The following is a 16,120-nucleotide window of genomic DNA, read 5'->3' on the forward strand; positions in this document are numbered from 1 at the left end:
CTTATCGGGGCCGGGTGGTGACGCACCTGTTACAGTGCCCAAGGACCCTGGTTCGAACCCCCAGTCCCCACCTGCAGGGGGAAAGCTTCACGAGTGGTGAAGCAGGACTGCAGGTGTCTATCTCTCTCCCCCTCTCCATTTCTGACTATCTCTATCCAATAAATAAAGGTAATAATAATAGTAAAAAACCTTATCTTATGTTCCCATGCTTTGGGGACTTTATCTGTACTAGTTTGTAGCCTGTTTTTCCCTGAGCACATAGTTGTGGATTTCTCTCCATGTCTTTAATATCTCCTGTCTCTGACACAGCTAAGAGTGCAGAGATTACCTGTCCCTTGGATGCTAGATGTAGGTAGCTTATAATTTCACACTTATGTTAGCAATACCACTGTGAAGATCCTTGGAGCCAAATACTGCATCAACTCTTTACTATGTCCTTAAGAATAAAACCCTAGCAGTAGAGTCCCTTAGTAAAAAAGAAGTGGATTAAAGCCTTGCACTGCTTTTTGCAAGTTGCCTTGTAGGTGTGGTATACTGACTGACTGACTCTAACAAGTAGATCAGAACTGCTCATGTTCCTGTATATTTGCCAACAGTAGATATTGCCTTTAAAAAAAATCTGTATGTTTGTTGTGTTTTGTCCACATGGATATGTTGGTTTTTTGCTTTTTTTTTTCTTTTTGTAACCAGAGTTATTCTGGGGTTTGATGCCAGCACTGTGGATCCACCATTCCTATGGCCTTTTTTTTTTCTCCTTTCTATTTTATTAGATAGGACAGAGAAAGACTGAGAGAGGAGGGGGAGGTAAAGAGGGAGAGAGAAAGAGAGACTCCAGGAGTTGGGTGGTAGCGCAGCAGGTTAAGTGCATGTGGCACAGAGCAACGATCAACTCAAGGATCCCTGTTCGAGCCCCCGGCTCCCCACCTGCAGGGAGTCACTTCACAAGGTGAAGCAGGTCTACAGGTGTCTATCTTTCTCACTCCCTCTCTGTCTTCCCCTCCTCTCTCCATTTCTCTCTGTCCTATCCAACAACAATGACATCAATAACAACAGTAATAACTACAACAACAAGGGCAACAAGAGGGAATAAATAAATAAATAAATATTTTTTAAAAGAAAGAGAGACTACTGTAGACCTGCTGGATCCCAACAATGATTGTAATTCTGCCCTGACCTGGAGCACCAGTTACAAGCACACACCCTTATGGACACAATCAAAGGGAGTGGGTGCTATGCAGTAGCTTCTCTGGAGATGGAAACTCCAATGGTCCCCCCACACACAGGCCCTCTCCCCAGGGGAAAATCAAGGGCCTCCTAGAACAGTGAGGTGGAGGAGAGATTGGCCCTTCAAGACTGGGAGCTGCAGGCTGGAACCTCCGCTCTTGCCCCTGCTCACTGTGTGGCCTGAGAATCGCCCCACACCTTCAGTTTCCCCCCCAGTAAACTGAGACAGTAACACCTAATCCAAGGCAAAATGGTAATGCAGGCAAAATGCTCCGCAGATATATAACACATAGATGTTCCCAAGAACAGCAGCGATGTTTGTTCAATGAGGTGACACTCAAGTCTGACCTTGGATACCATTTGCATTTTTCAGACAGGCAGATGGATATTCCATACAGAGGGGTGAGGAGGTAAGAATAAGAAGCGTTTGTGACAAGCAGCTTGTGAGGTGACCCATAAGGCAACCCCAGTGGGTTTGTCAACCTTGGTTATGAGGAATACCTCTGGCCCAGAGCAAGGGGGAAGGGTGGGAATAGGGACATGACCATGTGACGTGACCAGCTCTGCTCAGATGAGAGATTTGGCATGGGGGCATTTGCCCGGGGTGCAGAGAAGGAGATCACCTTAGATCAGCAGGATCTGGTGACTAGCTGGGCTTGAGAGATCAAGAAGGATAGAGAAGAATTTCTCCTTGTATCTGAACAAGAGAAGGTTTCCCTTCACCAGGGTAAGGAGATCAGGGTCTGAAGTCATTCTGGAAAGGAGGTGTTTGGCAGAGAGCCCAGAAGACTAGACTTGACTTGACCTACCCCCAGCCCCTTCTCCTGGCAGAGGGAAGGTCCACAGGAGTCCATGCTGTCACCTCACTTCTCGGAAAGCTTTCTCTCCAGTTTCCAGGGCTGTGTGTACTTATCCAACCCCCCCGCCTCCCCCCTCCCATCATAGATAGTTTTTCCCATTGCATAAGGAAACAGAAAGGGACTGGGAGATGGCTCAGTAGAGCACACACTTCACCATGCACACAGAGCTGGGTTCAAGCCCTGGCAGTGCCATGGTTAGCACCATGGGATGCCCCATAGATGGTGGAGCAGTGCTATGGTATCTTTCTTTCTCTCTCCCTCTTTTGCTATAAAAAGCTATGAAAACCATGGAAACAGTAGAATTCTGCATGCACAAGGTTCTGACTCCCCTCCAAAGATGTTTAAGAAGAATATTTTACTTTCTTAAAAAGCAAAATTCCTTTCACAACCATTTAATCAAAAGAGAGGATTCTAAAGTTCCAGGGTATTTGCAGATCCCAAATCCAGAACAAGTCCAGAAACCGTTCTGGCCCTTCCCTTCCCCCCTTCCCCTCCCCTCCACAGCCCCTACTTCTGTGCCTTGATAACCCTGCAGCAGTCTTCACCTGGAGACCAGCCTTCTCCCTCCACACAGCCCCAGCTCTCCAAATTTACACCTCAGTTACTTTTTTTTTTTTTTTTGCCACCAGGACTTTTGGGATTTCTCACCGCTCCCAGGGGACCCTTTCTTTTTTCCAATAGAAGGTGAGAGACAGAGAGAGATAGATAAAGAGAAGGAAGGACACCGCAGCACTGCTTCACCACTTGTGAAGTTTCCCCTGAGCTTAATTCTCCCTGGTGGTGGCCCGGGGCTTGAGCTGAGGTCCTGGCACGTGGTGAAGTACACACACTACTGGGGATGTCACTCCTTGCTCCCCTGAGTGACGTCTAGTCACAGACATGGATGTATCAGCCGCCTCTGAGTCCCAGTTCTACAAGTCTGGGAGGAAGAACATGATGGACTGCTCAAGTCAAACAGCCACCCAGACGTCCCTTCTTGTCACTTGTGGTCAGAGGCAGAGACTTGACAGGGAGAGTCCGGCCCAGCTTGGCTCACACAACACCTACTGACCCTCACAGGTAAGGCTGGGATAAGAAAATATGTCATTATATGGAGAGTCCTTAAACAAAAATAGAATTACCTTATTATCCAGCAATAGCACTCTTAAGGCATTTATCCAAATGACCTGAAAACACTAATTTGAAGGCACACATGGACCCCTGTTTTCACAATAGACAAAGCGTGGAAGCAGCCTAAATGCCCATCAACAGGTGACTGGCTAAAGACATATATTATATATTATTATATATATTATATATATTATAATATACTATTATATATTATAGGATATATTATAGGATATATTCTCCATGGAATTCTACTCTGCAATCAAAATGATGGTATTGTGTCCTTTGGGACAAAATGGATAGAACTGGAGGTGATTATGTTTAGTGAAATAAGTAAAGAGAAGAAAGACAACTACCAGATGGTTTCACTCATATATGGAATCTTGAGATCTGATACACAGATACACATAAGCTTGAAAAAAAAATAGAAACAAGCAAAGACTATAAGACTTGTGAGAACTATAGTGGATATCTTTGGAAGGTGGAGAACTACACACTGTAATCTTACATTCTGGTAACCTATTCTTAGTCACAAATTTCAAAGAGAGAGAGAGAGAATAGGGCCTGGGAAGTGGCATACCCAGTCAAGCACACATAGTGCTAAATGCAAGGGTCTGGGTTTCAGCCTCCCCACACAACTCCCCACCTGCAGGGGGGATGCTTCACAAGCAGTGAAGCAGGTCTGCAGATGTCTCTCTGCCTCTTATCTATCTCTCCCTCCTCTCTCAATTTCTCTCTGTTCTGTCCAATAAAATGGGGAATAATGGCCTCCAGAAGCAGTGGATTCGCAGTGCCTTCACTAAGCCCCAGAGATAACCCTGGAGGCAGAAGAAGAAGAAAAGAAAAAGAAAAAAGCAAAGCAAAGACAATAAAATATATCTTAGCTAGGAGTAGTTTGGGGACAGCTAGACAAGGGAGAGCCTCAGAAAAGGGCAAAAAAATTGGCAGTCCCCCAAAGGTCTTCACCCCAGTCAGGCATCACAGGTGTTGGTGGTGTTGGTGCCTAAGTCCCAGGCTTTTGCACTGTGACAGTTAATGAGCTGTTGCTGCATAGCAAACTGCCCCTCCCCAAACAGTCATTACATTACTGCTCATGCACTTAAGGCTCAGGAATGGAGCAAGGGTTTACCTGAGTGAGTCTTCTGTTCCGTGTGACATCAGGGTGGCATTTACTTAGTGGCTTTTGTGGTCTGAGGAATCTTAACTCACATGCCTGACATATTAGTGGGAGGCTGGAAGGCCGGATGGCTGAACCCAGATAAACCCCTCTCCTCCCTATCGGCTCAGGGTATCTCTGAGAGGCCCTTCTAGTCTGGCTTCTTATGTGACAGCTTAGGCTCTATGAGTGCATGCTAGGGGGGAAACAACAACATTTTCTCCTTAGAGACTGGCCAGGAACTAGCATAGCTTCTCCTCACCATGCTCTGTCCCATACCAGCTCAGATTCAGGAAGCTCAGTTGTCTGCCCATGAAAGTTGTTTTCACAGACGTAAACTCACCTCAGTCTTGTTATCTGAAAGCTGATGAAGCTGCATCTCTTCTGCAGTGCCCTAGACACAGGTCATCAATGGGCTCCTTCAGGGAAATGAAAAAAATGTAAATGTTGCTTAACATGCTCGTCAGTCTTCTGTTCAGTCAAAGGTCTGGTGCAGTAAGTAGCTTGGCCAAGGAAGTTTATAGAGAAAAATATATATTTTCTTTCTTGGAGGGTTAATAACTAGGAATTTATAGGAGATTAAAAAGGGAAATGAAATAATGATTTTTCTCCCCTCCCCCCCCCTTTTTTTGATATGGACAGAGAGAAATCAGGAGGGAAAGGGAGAGAAAGATACCTGTAGCACTACTTCATAGTCCGTGAAGCTTTCCCCTGCAGGGGTGAGGGGGGTTGAATCTGGGTCCTTATGCATGGTAGTATGTGTGCTTAACCAAGTATGCCATCACCAGCCCCCGTGTCTGATTATTCTAAAGACCCACATTGTCCTAAAACTTCTTACACACAACTTCACAATCAGACTATCAACTCTGATTCCTATCTCATTACCTAAGGGTGGCATGGAATGTCCTAGAGGTCCAGCATCACACAGTCTAGTACAGAGAAAGCTGTTGATGTGAACCTGGCATCCAGACTAGTAGCTGGCTTGTGTGAGAGATCTTAATGGTGTTGGCTCAGTAGGCTACTTCCTATCTAATCCTCTCCATTCCTTTCAAGGGGTAAGCCATGGCATAGTACCCAGTTGCCACAGTTGATCAAGAAAACACTTCACTAGGACCTTTGAGGCAGTGCTCAAACCCCTTTCCCTTTACAGAGTCGCATATCTTGATGTAACTCGGTGACAGCTCTCGACACTGCTACTTGTGGTTGCTTGCCATTGCCTCGCACTCAAGAATCAAAAACAGTGGATTTTCAATAAGTGTCACACAGACATGAACTGTGGCATGGTACTGAACTGGAACAGAGCTACTGGGTGTGCTGATGTATCCTTAGTGCCATCCTGCCCTTTGTAGTTGCAGGATATCCAGTACCTTACCCAACAAAGAGAATTGGGGCTCACACTTGTTGAAAGACTGGCCAAAGGGAAAAACAACAGAGCCCTCAGAGTTCAAGACCGCTGGGCAAAGTGACCAGAGATGGCAGTTTGGTCAAGCAGACCCCAAGAGGTGAGCAGGGCTTGGCCAGGTAATGCAGCCTGTGCCACCAGCCCTTGGCCCCACCTATAGGTCACTGGGGTGTTACTAACAAGCCCCTCAGCCACTGCTGACTTAGAGTCAATAAATGCCTCCTCCTGTCTGAAGCCCAGGCTAGGACTTAGACGCAACCCCCCCCCACCTCTGGGCAGACCCCATTTTCATGCTTGGTGGCCACAGACCCTGGCTTCTCTGCAAAATCCGCAATGAGGGCTCGAGCTCATCAGACCCTTCCTCATACTGAAATGGATCCTAATAAGCTTTTCCCAAAGCTGGGATGTGAGCAGACGCTAGGAGCCGTAATTTAAGCTTTTTGTGCAAGGATTGCAGTAGCCTGCCAAACCACCATGCAGAAAGAAAACTTTGAAATATAAAACACTTTTTAAGGGTGAAAAATCCCCAAATCCATTCTGCTTTCCTTTAGCCCCTGACTGGGCTGAGAGCTGCCCAGGGCCTGGGCCCCATGCCTCTTCCACACAACCACAAACACCGTGTAAAGAGGCCTCAATGTCCAGCCAGTTCCTTTATGGAGTACCTCAGACTCCTTAGATCAGCGTTTGAGTACAGGAGTAAAGAGAGTAAAGATGCTAGGACATTTTGCTTGTAGAAGAAGCTCTTGTTGAGAGCTCCGGGCTCCCCTCACACATAACCTCTCCCCTCTCCCCTTCTTCTCTCTCCTCCTCTTCCCACATTGTGAAGTTGCCCCCCTGCCGTCCCCCAAAAAATGGAGGCCACCTCTCAGTGAAAGAGCAAATCTCTCCATCCTCCCTCTGCGGCTGTCAACTAAGGAGCCTTTCCTCTGTCCCTCCTCTTCACCCTTTTTGCAAGCCGAGATGGTCTGGAACAAAGGAAAGGGCCAGTGCCTCTCCAGTCTTGAGTTCAGTTTCTTCTCCAAGTGGGGAACAGGGAGGCTGCAGAGTGTGCTAAGTGCCCAGCCAGGGAGGTGGCTTCCAGATGCAGCCAGAACTCAGCTGAGGCCTTGTGTTTGATCGCTGGTTCTCCATGTCCCATATGCCAGAGTGGTGATGTGCTTCTCTGTCTCTCCCTCTTTCTCTCTCTCTCTTTCACACACACACACACACACACACACACACACACACACACACACACACACGATAAATCTGTCTAAAGAGACAAAGCAAAAGACGGCCTGCTTTGAACGTTCTGTCAACTGGGACAGTTCCAGGAGCCTGCTGCTTCAGAGCTGGGTCTGAACTCCTGGTTTTCATTGGAGAGCTGTTCTCCTAACCTCAAGCACATACTCTCAGAAAAATAAATCTGTGAAATGGTTTGGAGAATGTGTCAGGTCTGGCATCCCAGGGGGTCACTGGGGCTATCACCTTCCACCCCACCAGGCTCTGAGGATGCACCCCTGGAGGAGAGCTCTACAGAAAGGGGAAATGCAGAGCCCACGGGCATATGCACAGAACGGCCTTCGCCTTGTCTCCATCCAAACTGCGCCAGACTCCACGGGGGCTTATTTATGTGAGGAAGTAAATATTGGGCTGATGTTGGGCAGTCGACATCTCGAGACAGAGACATGCTGTGTAAATAGTCGAGTAACTGGAGAGACCCATAAACACCAGGCCCTGGGTTCATCCAAAGAAGGAGTGTTTCCGAGAGTCCTTGGAACTCCGGAATTCACTGCCCAGGAAGCAACCCAAAAAGTCAGGCAGGCAAAGGGGACCAGACACCATGGAGTTCTGAGACCAGCCCCTCACTCCCCCAGAAGCGGCCTGAAAAGGACAGGAAGTGGGCCAGGAAGAGGGTAGCTGGTACTTCAGGGCTGCAGACCCCAAGTTCAGTCAGGCTCTTTGTCCTCCATAACTCAACACCTCACACAGCAGTTTCCTCACTAGGGCTACTCAGGGGAAACCTTCACCTCCTTAGGAGTCTTCTGGCAGTTCTTTCTGATACAGGTTTCTGTCAGAGAATCATGTAAGTCTGTCAGGAGGGTTCAAGGAGAGGAGCTGCTCTTTGTAGCCACAGGCCTCTGGCCTGTCAGCAGAACCAGCACAAACTCAAAGGGAGAAGACATGTTACTCTCCTGGCTGGCAGCTGAGCAAGGCTTGGTTTGAGTCTCCTCCCCCTCCTCCTCCTCCTCCTCCCCTCCCCCTCCCCCCCCCCCCCCCCCGCCTCCTCCTGGACCTCCATAAGTGCTTCCTCTGTAACAGATAAACAGTTCACAAACAGAGCCTTTTGCCCCTCAAGTGGCAAACCCAACCCTGGAATATTCTAGGAGAAAAAAAAAAGTACAGGCAAACATTGACTCCAGTGGATTGGAGTTGAGTGTGGGCTGCTGCTGATGGAGTTTAAATTCATCATCACTGATTATTTCCCAGCACCCTCAGGGGCAGCAGAAATAGAGTCGCACAGCACGTCTCAAAGGTTTTCCACAGAGTGAGTGCAAAGGCGAGTGCTATGCCCTCCTGCTACAGGAGAAAAATGCTGCCCAAGCCTTGGTCTATCTTACTATTACTTATGACATGTCCAGACCTTACTTTCCTTTTTTCCCCTGAAATCACTGTGAACATTGGACCTTAAGAGGGGTCAGGTGGTGGCACACCTGGTAGTGCACCTACCATGCACAAGGACTGAGGTTCAAGCCCCTGGTTCCTATCTCCAGGGGAGAAGCTTCATGAGTGGTGAAGTAGTGCTGCAGGCGTCTCTCCCTCTCTAATTCCTCCTCCCCCTCTCAATCTCTCTCTGTCCTATTAAAATAAAGAAGAAAGGATGGGGTTCTGGTAGCTCAGTGCTGGTACTACAAATCCACTGCTTTAGGTGACCTTTTTTTTTTTAATTTTTATTTACAAAATGGAAGCACTGACAAGACCATAGGATTAGAGGGATAAAATTCCACACAATTCCCACCACCAGAACTCCGTATCCCATCCCCTCCCCTGATAGCTATTCTTTAACCCTCTGGAAGTATGGACCCAGGGTCATTATGGGGTGCAGAAGGTGGAAGGTCTGTCTTCTGTAACTGACCATTTTTTCTTTTCTTTTTTTTTTTATCTTTAATTTTGACTAAGTAGGTAGAGAGGAAGAGAGAGGAGAGTAGACACCTGCAGACCTGGCTTGCCACTCATAAAGCTTCCCCCTGAAGGTGGGGAGCAGGGGCTTGAACCTAGATCCTTGAGCATGGTACTGTGTGCTCAACTGTCTGCCACTGCCCAGCCCCGGCTTTGAGCTCCTTATCAGAACTACAGACCTGACTCAAGCAAAAGCCCAAAAGTAGCAGAACTCTTTTCTAGCTTGATCATGGAAGGACCAATATTAGTTTGACACCACCAGACCTACAGGGCATTTTGAGCCAAACTAGTAGTAGACAGCACTCCTCCACAAACCCCGCCTGTCAGAAAACCCACTGATAGTTGGCCGTAAAGAGACACGCTACTGCCATCTACTGGGCAACCGTGATGACCGCTTTGCATATTCATGTTCTCCAATGTAAAGGGCCTTCACTGCCTTTCTCCTGCAGCACAATCTGTACTACTGAGCCCAACACTCACCACCCAGAAGAGTGGACTGTGTTTTAATAACTAGTCTGGGCTCCAAAAAAGACAAATAAAATGCCACTGGTAGCTCTAACCTTCTGCCCAGGAGTCTGCATACAAGTTGTGTTCTGGCATGGTGTAGCAGTGTCTGTATTCCCCAGGTTCTTCCTGTTTATTCCCGGACCTCAGCCATACTGCAAGATAATTCCTGATTACCCCCCCCCAACTTGTTTCTCCTTCTCTGTGGGAGCTCCTGATCACCAGCATGACTAAGGATGCTGGACTCAGACTGAACAAGAGTGAAAGCAGATGCACAGACAGCAAAAATGCTAGAAGAACCTGTGAGCACTGGGTTTGCCTGGGGCAGTTCTACTGTGCATTCACTGTTGGCAACATACTTTGCTAATGGGGGTGTTTCCAATGATGACTGTGGAAATTACAAGTTAATGAGAGTACAGTATCACAGACCATGGATGCAGCAGACTTAGCAACGGCTAAGCAAGAGGGTTACAGTGAGGGCAAGTGATTTATTTGGAAAATGATCCCAGGAAACAGGAACAAAGCCACAGGGAAGAGAAGGGTGTCAATAAAGGAAGAGTTATTGGGTGGGGGTGGATAGCATAATGGTTATGCAAAGAGATTCTTATGTCTGAGGCTCAAAGTCCCAGGTTCAATCTTCTCCACCACCATAAACCAGAGCTGAGCAGTGTTCTGGTAAAAAAAAAAAAAGAAGAAGAAGAAGAAGAAGAAGAAGAAGAAGAAGAAGAAGAGTTATTTATCACGCTGGTTACCACCTTGGGCAAGTTTTTCTGGAATTCTTGTGAGGACATACACCTCAGAGTTTTCAGATCAAGGAGAGCTGCACCACCATAAATCAGAATTGAGCAGTGCTCTGGTTTATGAATAAGTAACTAAAAATATTTATGCTCAAGGACCTAGGTTTGAGCCCCCAGCCCCCACCTGTACAGGGAAAACTTTACAAGTGGTGAATCAGTGTTGCAAGCATCTCTCCGTATCTCTCCCTGTCTACCATCCCCTTCCCTCTTGATTGCTGGCTGTCTCTATCCAGTAAATCAGTAAAGATACTAATTTTTTTTTCTCTAAAGTAATACCACCACTGGTCAGGACAGATACAGGGAGAGATGGCCGACCTCAAAAACAGAGGCTATTTGTGCTGGTGACAAAAGAGAACGATTCCTGAGCTAGAGAGGAAAGATGGATCATCTATGGGCTGCCAAACATGGATTCTATGTCTGGCTTGAGCTCACTGTGTGAAAAGATGGAGACACCTGTCTTGCCATATATGGAAGACTATAAGACATCAAAAGGAAAGGTCTTCTCAGCACTGAGCTACTGCTGTCCTGGGTCAAGCTAGATGCAATCACAGCATGTGTTGCACAACTCTGAGAGGAAGATCTAGAAGATAGCAAATCTTTATGCAGAGTGCAGAGAGAGCTTAAAACATGTAATGTAACCGCAGTAATTACCCAATCATTCCACAACCGCTAATATTTCCTGGGTTTCTTTGGTCCTTTACTATTCTCTCCTACCCCGTGAATCTCTTCAAGAAAGAATGAATGAGGCTCAGGAGATCGTTCACTCAGTAGAATGCACAATTTACCATCCTTGAGGACCTGGGTTTGAGCACCAGCATCATAGCAGAGCATTATGCAAGTACTGGGAAGACAGCATACTGGTTATGTAAATGACTTTCATGCCTGAGGCTCTGAAGTCCCATGTTCAATCCCCAGCACCACTGTAAAGCTAGAGCTGAGCAGTGCTCTGGTCAAAAAAAGAGCACTATGCATGGCAAATGCTGTGATATCTCCTCTCTCTCTCTCTCTCTACCCCTCTCCCCCTCCCCCTCCCCTCCCCCTCCTCCCCCTCTCCCTCTCCTCCCCTGCCCCCGTTCTCTTTCTCTCTTTCTATCTTAAATTTAAAAAGAAAGTCTGCCAGAAGCATTGAAGTCGCATAGGTATAATGCCCCCAACATGCAAAAAAAAAAAAATCAATCTAATCAGCTAATCAAAAGAAGGAATGCAGCATTTTCAAACCTATTTGACCGTAAAACCTTTTGTGTCTCCCAGATGCCTTAGAATAAGTCTCAGTAGCTAGTGTCTCCTAGCCCACAATTAAAGTAACTATCCATCTTGCCAGCCAGAAACAACTTATGACAAGCTAATTGGAAGGAAGCCTTTGCATCTTGAACAGTGGCTCGACACACTGTTTTTTCTAAACCAGCAGAGTTTTGCCCACCTGCCCAGCATGGCGTAGATCTCACCTCCTCCCAAAGCAGGCTGCCTAGGGAGTAAAATGGCTGACTCTACAACATCCCTAACCTCCTTCTCTCTTTGCATTTCAGTTGGGTTTCTTTCGTCGAAGGTACAAAGAAATTATTGAAGCTGAGAAGAACCGAAAAGAAAATGAAGACAGTTGGAACTGGGTCCAGAAAAACCAGTGACCTGCCGCACCAGTCATATGACCCAATCCTTGATTTGCCTGTTGTCCTTGATCTTTGTATCTTCCATATTTGGAAGAAAGAATCTTCTCCAGATTTTTCGGAGGCCCCACTGATGCTGTTCTGGTCCTCATCCTGTCAAGTCCAAGTGCCCACCTGAGGCAGCCGCTATGGCTAGGTCACATGACTCAAGCTGCCATCACTTCCTTTGAAAGATGAACTCTGAATTTTGGGAATCAAGCTACAGAGCCGAGCAATATTTATGGATGCAACATGTGTGGTCAACCCTCAGGGGAAAACTGTTACCTAAAAGTATTTTTATAAATATAAACCTTTTATACTGATTATGTCTTTATATTTGTACCAATCAATGTTTTATTATTTCTATTAAATACTTATATGATTCACTCAAGCACTGATTATCTGGCCTGAAATCTGGGAAATACATGTACATTCATACAAATTTTGAAAGCGAGAAAAGCTTATCATACTTTGGAACTTGCTGTTAAAAAAGACTCATGGATGTGACCATCTGAAGAAACCTCATGTAAAAAAAAAAAAAATCCACCAAGCGAATGGTGCTGCCTGGAAACTGTGGTTGTGGCAAGACCCCAGGCATTTCACATTTCACTTCTTTATTACCTGGAGTCAAGTTTGAAGTCACGTACTAAGAAGAAAAAAAAAAAAACTCAAGAAATTCCTCATATGTACCTTTCATTGGAAGATTCTCAATGGGAATTTGGATGGAAAAAAGAACCCTGGTTCCTAGCAACAGGTCTGCTCTACTTCACCTTTGTCCAACAGACATCTCACCCTCCTTCCACTTGGATTAGCAGATGAAATCTTGGAGCAATGTCAGGGGGTCATCTGGTAAACCTCAGAATGGCATCTCATCCTGGACAACACACATTAGAGTCCACATACCACAAGGACGAAGCCTGCACCCACCTGGCAAAGACTTGTGTCTGAATGCTGACTGCTGTGTCTGAACCTTTTCATAGCAACCTGAAATCAGACATCTCCATTTTCCCTGTCACTCCTGTTGTCCCAGCTAACAATTGCAGGTTCTTCCCCAGAGATGACCATTCACCCTGTTCTGGAGTCAGATGCGCTACCATTACGCGATGAGGTCCTCCGTTCACTCTGTTCCGAGCATAGTACTGGTGCCTTCCGCTCACTGCTGCACATGTTGAATTTTTGGCCTCCACTAGTCAAACTCTGGATTTGGCAGTGATCATTATCAGAAGCACTGTGCTGCTTAATTTTAAGCAGTTTGATTTTGTTAAAAAAAAAAAAAAAATGCCATGAGATAATGGATATCATCTGGATGCATCTGGCCTGCAGAGAACACTCAATAAGTGTTAGCAGCTCAGACTGCCGTTGTCACTGCTGCATAGTCAGTTGAAAGGAGAGAATGTGCGGCCAAAAGCAGAGGTCTAACAGGACTCCTTAGTGGCTGATTACAGCCTGTTCAAATCGCAGGTCGAAACAGAGGGCATCAGATCGGGAGGAAACAGGACCAGGCAGCTTCTCACAGGGTCTTGTTTACTCAAAGTTTACATGTTGAGAGTCTGTGAGCATGGTTGAGAAGACGCAGACCTCACCTTCAGGACAGCCAGGTGTTCTATATATTGATACATTCTTGGCTAATACGTGCAACTAGATCTAACGTGTTGGCAAAATTCCTCCAAGGATGCTGGACAGTTGCAAAGCTGTCAGGGAACCTGTGACTTTGGGTTTCATACTAGACAGTCAATTATTGTAGAAATGGCTCACTTTCCTGGTGAACGCAGGGACAGATAACAAAATCCGGAGGGTCAGTGGCATCAGTCAGGTTGAGCAAAGAATGAAATCAAGCGGTGTTGCTTCACCCCTGAATGGAGGACACTACAGAGGAGATTCAGGCAAAGAAATCAGCTCACTCTCCGAGTTTGCCTGTGAGCTTTACAACAGTTAGACAAGTGGATTTTAGCCATTCACTTAACAGGCCTAGAGGGGCCATTGCTGGGCATGAGGCACTGCTAAAAGCTCGAGCTCACTACACCCACCCACTTACACACAAACACACACACACACACACACACGCACACACACGCACACCTTTCCAGGGGAGACAAACCTTCTTCTGAGGCCCTTCTGCAGTCTCCCTTTGACAGACTCTTTGTTCTTTGTGTCGTGTTTAATAAGCCATTTAGGATTCTTACTTAGGTGGTGATTCTGGGATGGCTCCAGAGTGGCTTCAGCCAAATGCCTTTATCAGTCACTAGCCCCCTACAAAGAGGAAGATATTTCAGCAGCAGTGTTGTAGGGAAAATCGAAGTTTCATGGTTGCATCTTCCAGAGTGGGGGATGGAAGACTTCATCTGAGGGAGGGCAGTGTCAGACACAGAGCTGGGATCCGCCGATGATCCTGGAGACTTAAGTATGGCTGGTCATTAAGACTTCATAAGGCAGGCGTTATTTGGTGTGACCAAGAGCAAATATTGGGGGTTACTACAGGAACTCATCTGGAGAAGGATGTTGCCTCTATGTGTCTGATCAGGTGGGACTACAGAGACCAGGGAGATTTAGCACAATGATAAGGGAAAGAAGCTAAGCACACAGCTGACCTACTCTGGCCAGATCCAAAGCTCTCAATAATCTCTCAGGGGAAGCAGAGAAGGTGGCTTGGTATAGCTATGTTACTTCCTTAGAATATTAAAATTCCACAGTGAATTCCTTCCTGCTTCTGTGGGTTTGCTGTGGAATTCTATAAGATATTCTCTTTGCATGTTATTGTTATTTCAGTCTATTTCAACTTTAAATTATGTATTCATAATACATAACTGTCAGAAGGTAAAAAGGATCTCTGTAGAAAATGAGTAATTGCCCTTTTTAAAAAAATGATTCCCTTATGCTCAATTTCTACTAGTCTCAGCAAGTTTGGAGCACCCTCAGAGTGAGTTCTAGAACTGGCAAAGAAGAGCCCAGGAAATGTAGGGACAAGAAGAGACTACTAGAAGTAAGTAGACACACTGCCTTTAAAGCCATTACCAGGCAAAACGTCCAGAATCACTTCCTTCTGTGGTCACAAGGCTTTCCCAGCCAGTTCTTCAAGAAAATTCCATCAGCATCACCAGGAGTATTTCGAAATATAACAAACGTTTTAGAAAGTCTGCCATAGAATCGTGTGTAGTCTACAATACTTGGTCAAAGGCATGGAGACTGAAGACCAGTAAGGGCCAGGGATGTAGCTCAGTGGTAGAACACAAGATCTACATGTATGAGGACTTGGGTTTGATCCCCAGCATTCTCCCCCACCCCCGCCCCCCAAAACAGAACAGCAGCATTCCTGGAAACTTGCTCTGCTATACAGAGCAATGACACAGATAGTGGAGAAGATTTTCTGAGACAAAGAATGGCTGCAGGGAGACAACAGAGTTGGTAGGGCCCAAATGGACCTTCTAGCATAGCTTCTGACTTTCATTCAGCACATGGTGGTGGTGTGTTGGGGGGGCGGGGGGAGGGTGCTGAGCAAATCCCCCTCGTGATGCTATGTTTTTGTAGCACAAGATTTTGTGGTGGTTTTAGACAAATAATCATTCTACTGTGCATGACATGATTGGCAGTGTGAGTTTTGAAAAGCTTGGAGAGTGATTAACTGCATGGCAGGCACCCACACTAACTTCCTTCCCAGAACTCGACCAGCACACCCAGTTTGTTTTCCTTGAGGAATTTTGCTGGGAAGGGTGTTGTTCCCCCTCACAGAGTCACGTGTATTTAAGCCTAAGCTGTCACTTCTAACTCACTTGCACTGTTTGGGAAATACAGGTTTACAAATAATAATAATACATGTTTGGAATTAAAAAGAAAATGGCTATAAATGGTTGAAGTGTTTCGTCTGTAATTTCTTTGCTAATAAGAAACTGGAGCCTTTCTCTGTTTGTCGGATGTTGAAGATGGGGTTCTGGTGGAACACAACATGGGTTTTGAAGAGCCTGAATGTCCAGATTCCTCTAGTTATACATGAACAACTGACTCAACAGAGCTGAGCTGCCTTCACTCTGGCCAGTAGTTCCCTTCTGTATCTCCCACCTAGGACCTTAATAATTTAATATTTATCTATTTATCTGCTGTCAGAGTTTTGCTAGGGGTTGTGCCTATATGATTCTATAGTGCCCAGCAGATTTTCCATTTATTTATTTATTTATTTTCCACCAGGGGTGTCACTGGGGCTCTGTGCCAGTACTACGAATCCACCACTCCTGGTGGCCATTGTTTCTTTTTATTTATTTATTATTTATTTTATT

The 16,120-nt window shown here is 46.0% G+C and overlaps 1 protein-coding gene across 1 annotated transcript in view; it reads left to right on the top strand.

Annotated features, from left to right (window-relative positions):
• Positions 1–15,702, top strand: part of ITGA9 (integrin subunit alpha 9) — a 399,146-nt gene extending 383,444 nt beyond the window's left edge. The window contains exon 30 of the mRNA XM_060180609.1: positions 11,736–15,702. Within this exon, the coding sequence (XP_060036592.1) occupies positions 11,736–11,834 (99 nt within the window). The 3' untranslated portion in view covers positions 11,835–15,702. The remainder of the gene's footprint in view (positions 1–11,735) is intronic.
• The last annotated feature ends 418 nt before the right edge of the window (positions 15,703–16,120 follow it).

Source organism: Erinaceus europaeus, chromosome 21 (genome assembly GCF_950295315.1).
Source record: "Erinaceus europaeus chromosome 21, mEriEur2.1, whole genome shotgun sequence".
Lineage (NCBI taxonomy): Eukaryota > Metazoa > Chordata > Mammalia > Eulipotyphla > Erinaceidae > Erinaceus > Erinaceus europaeus.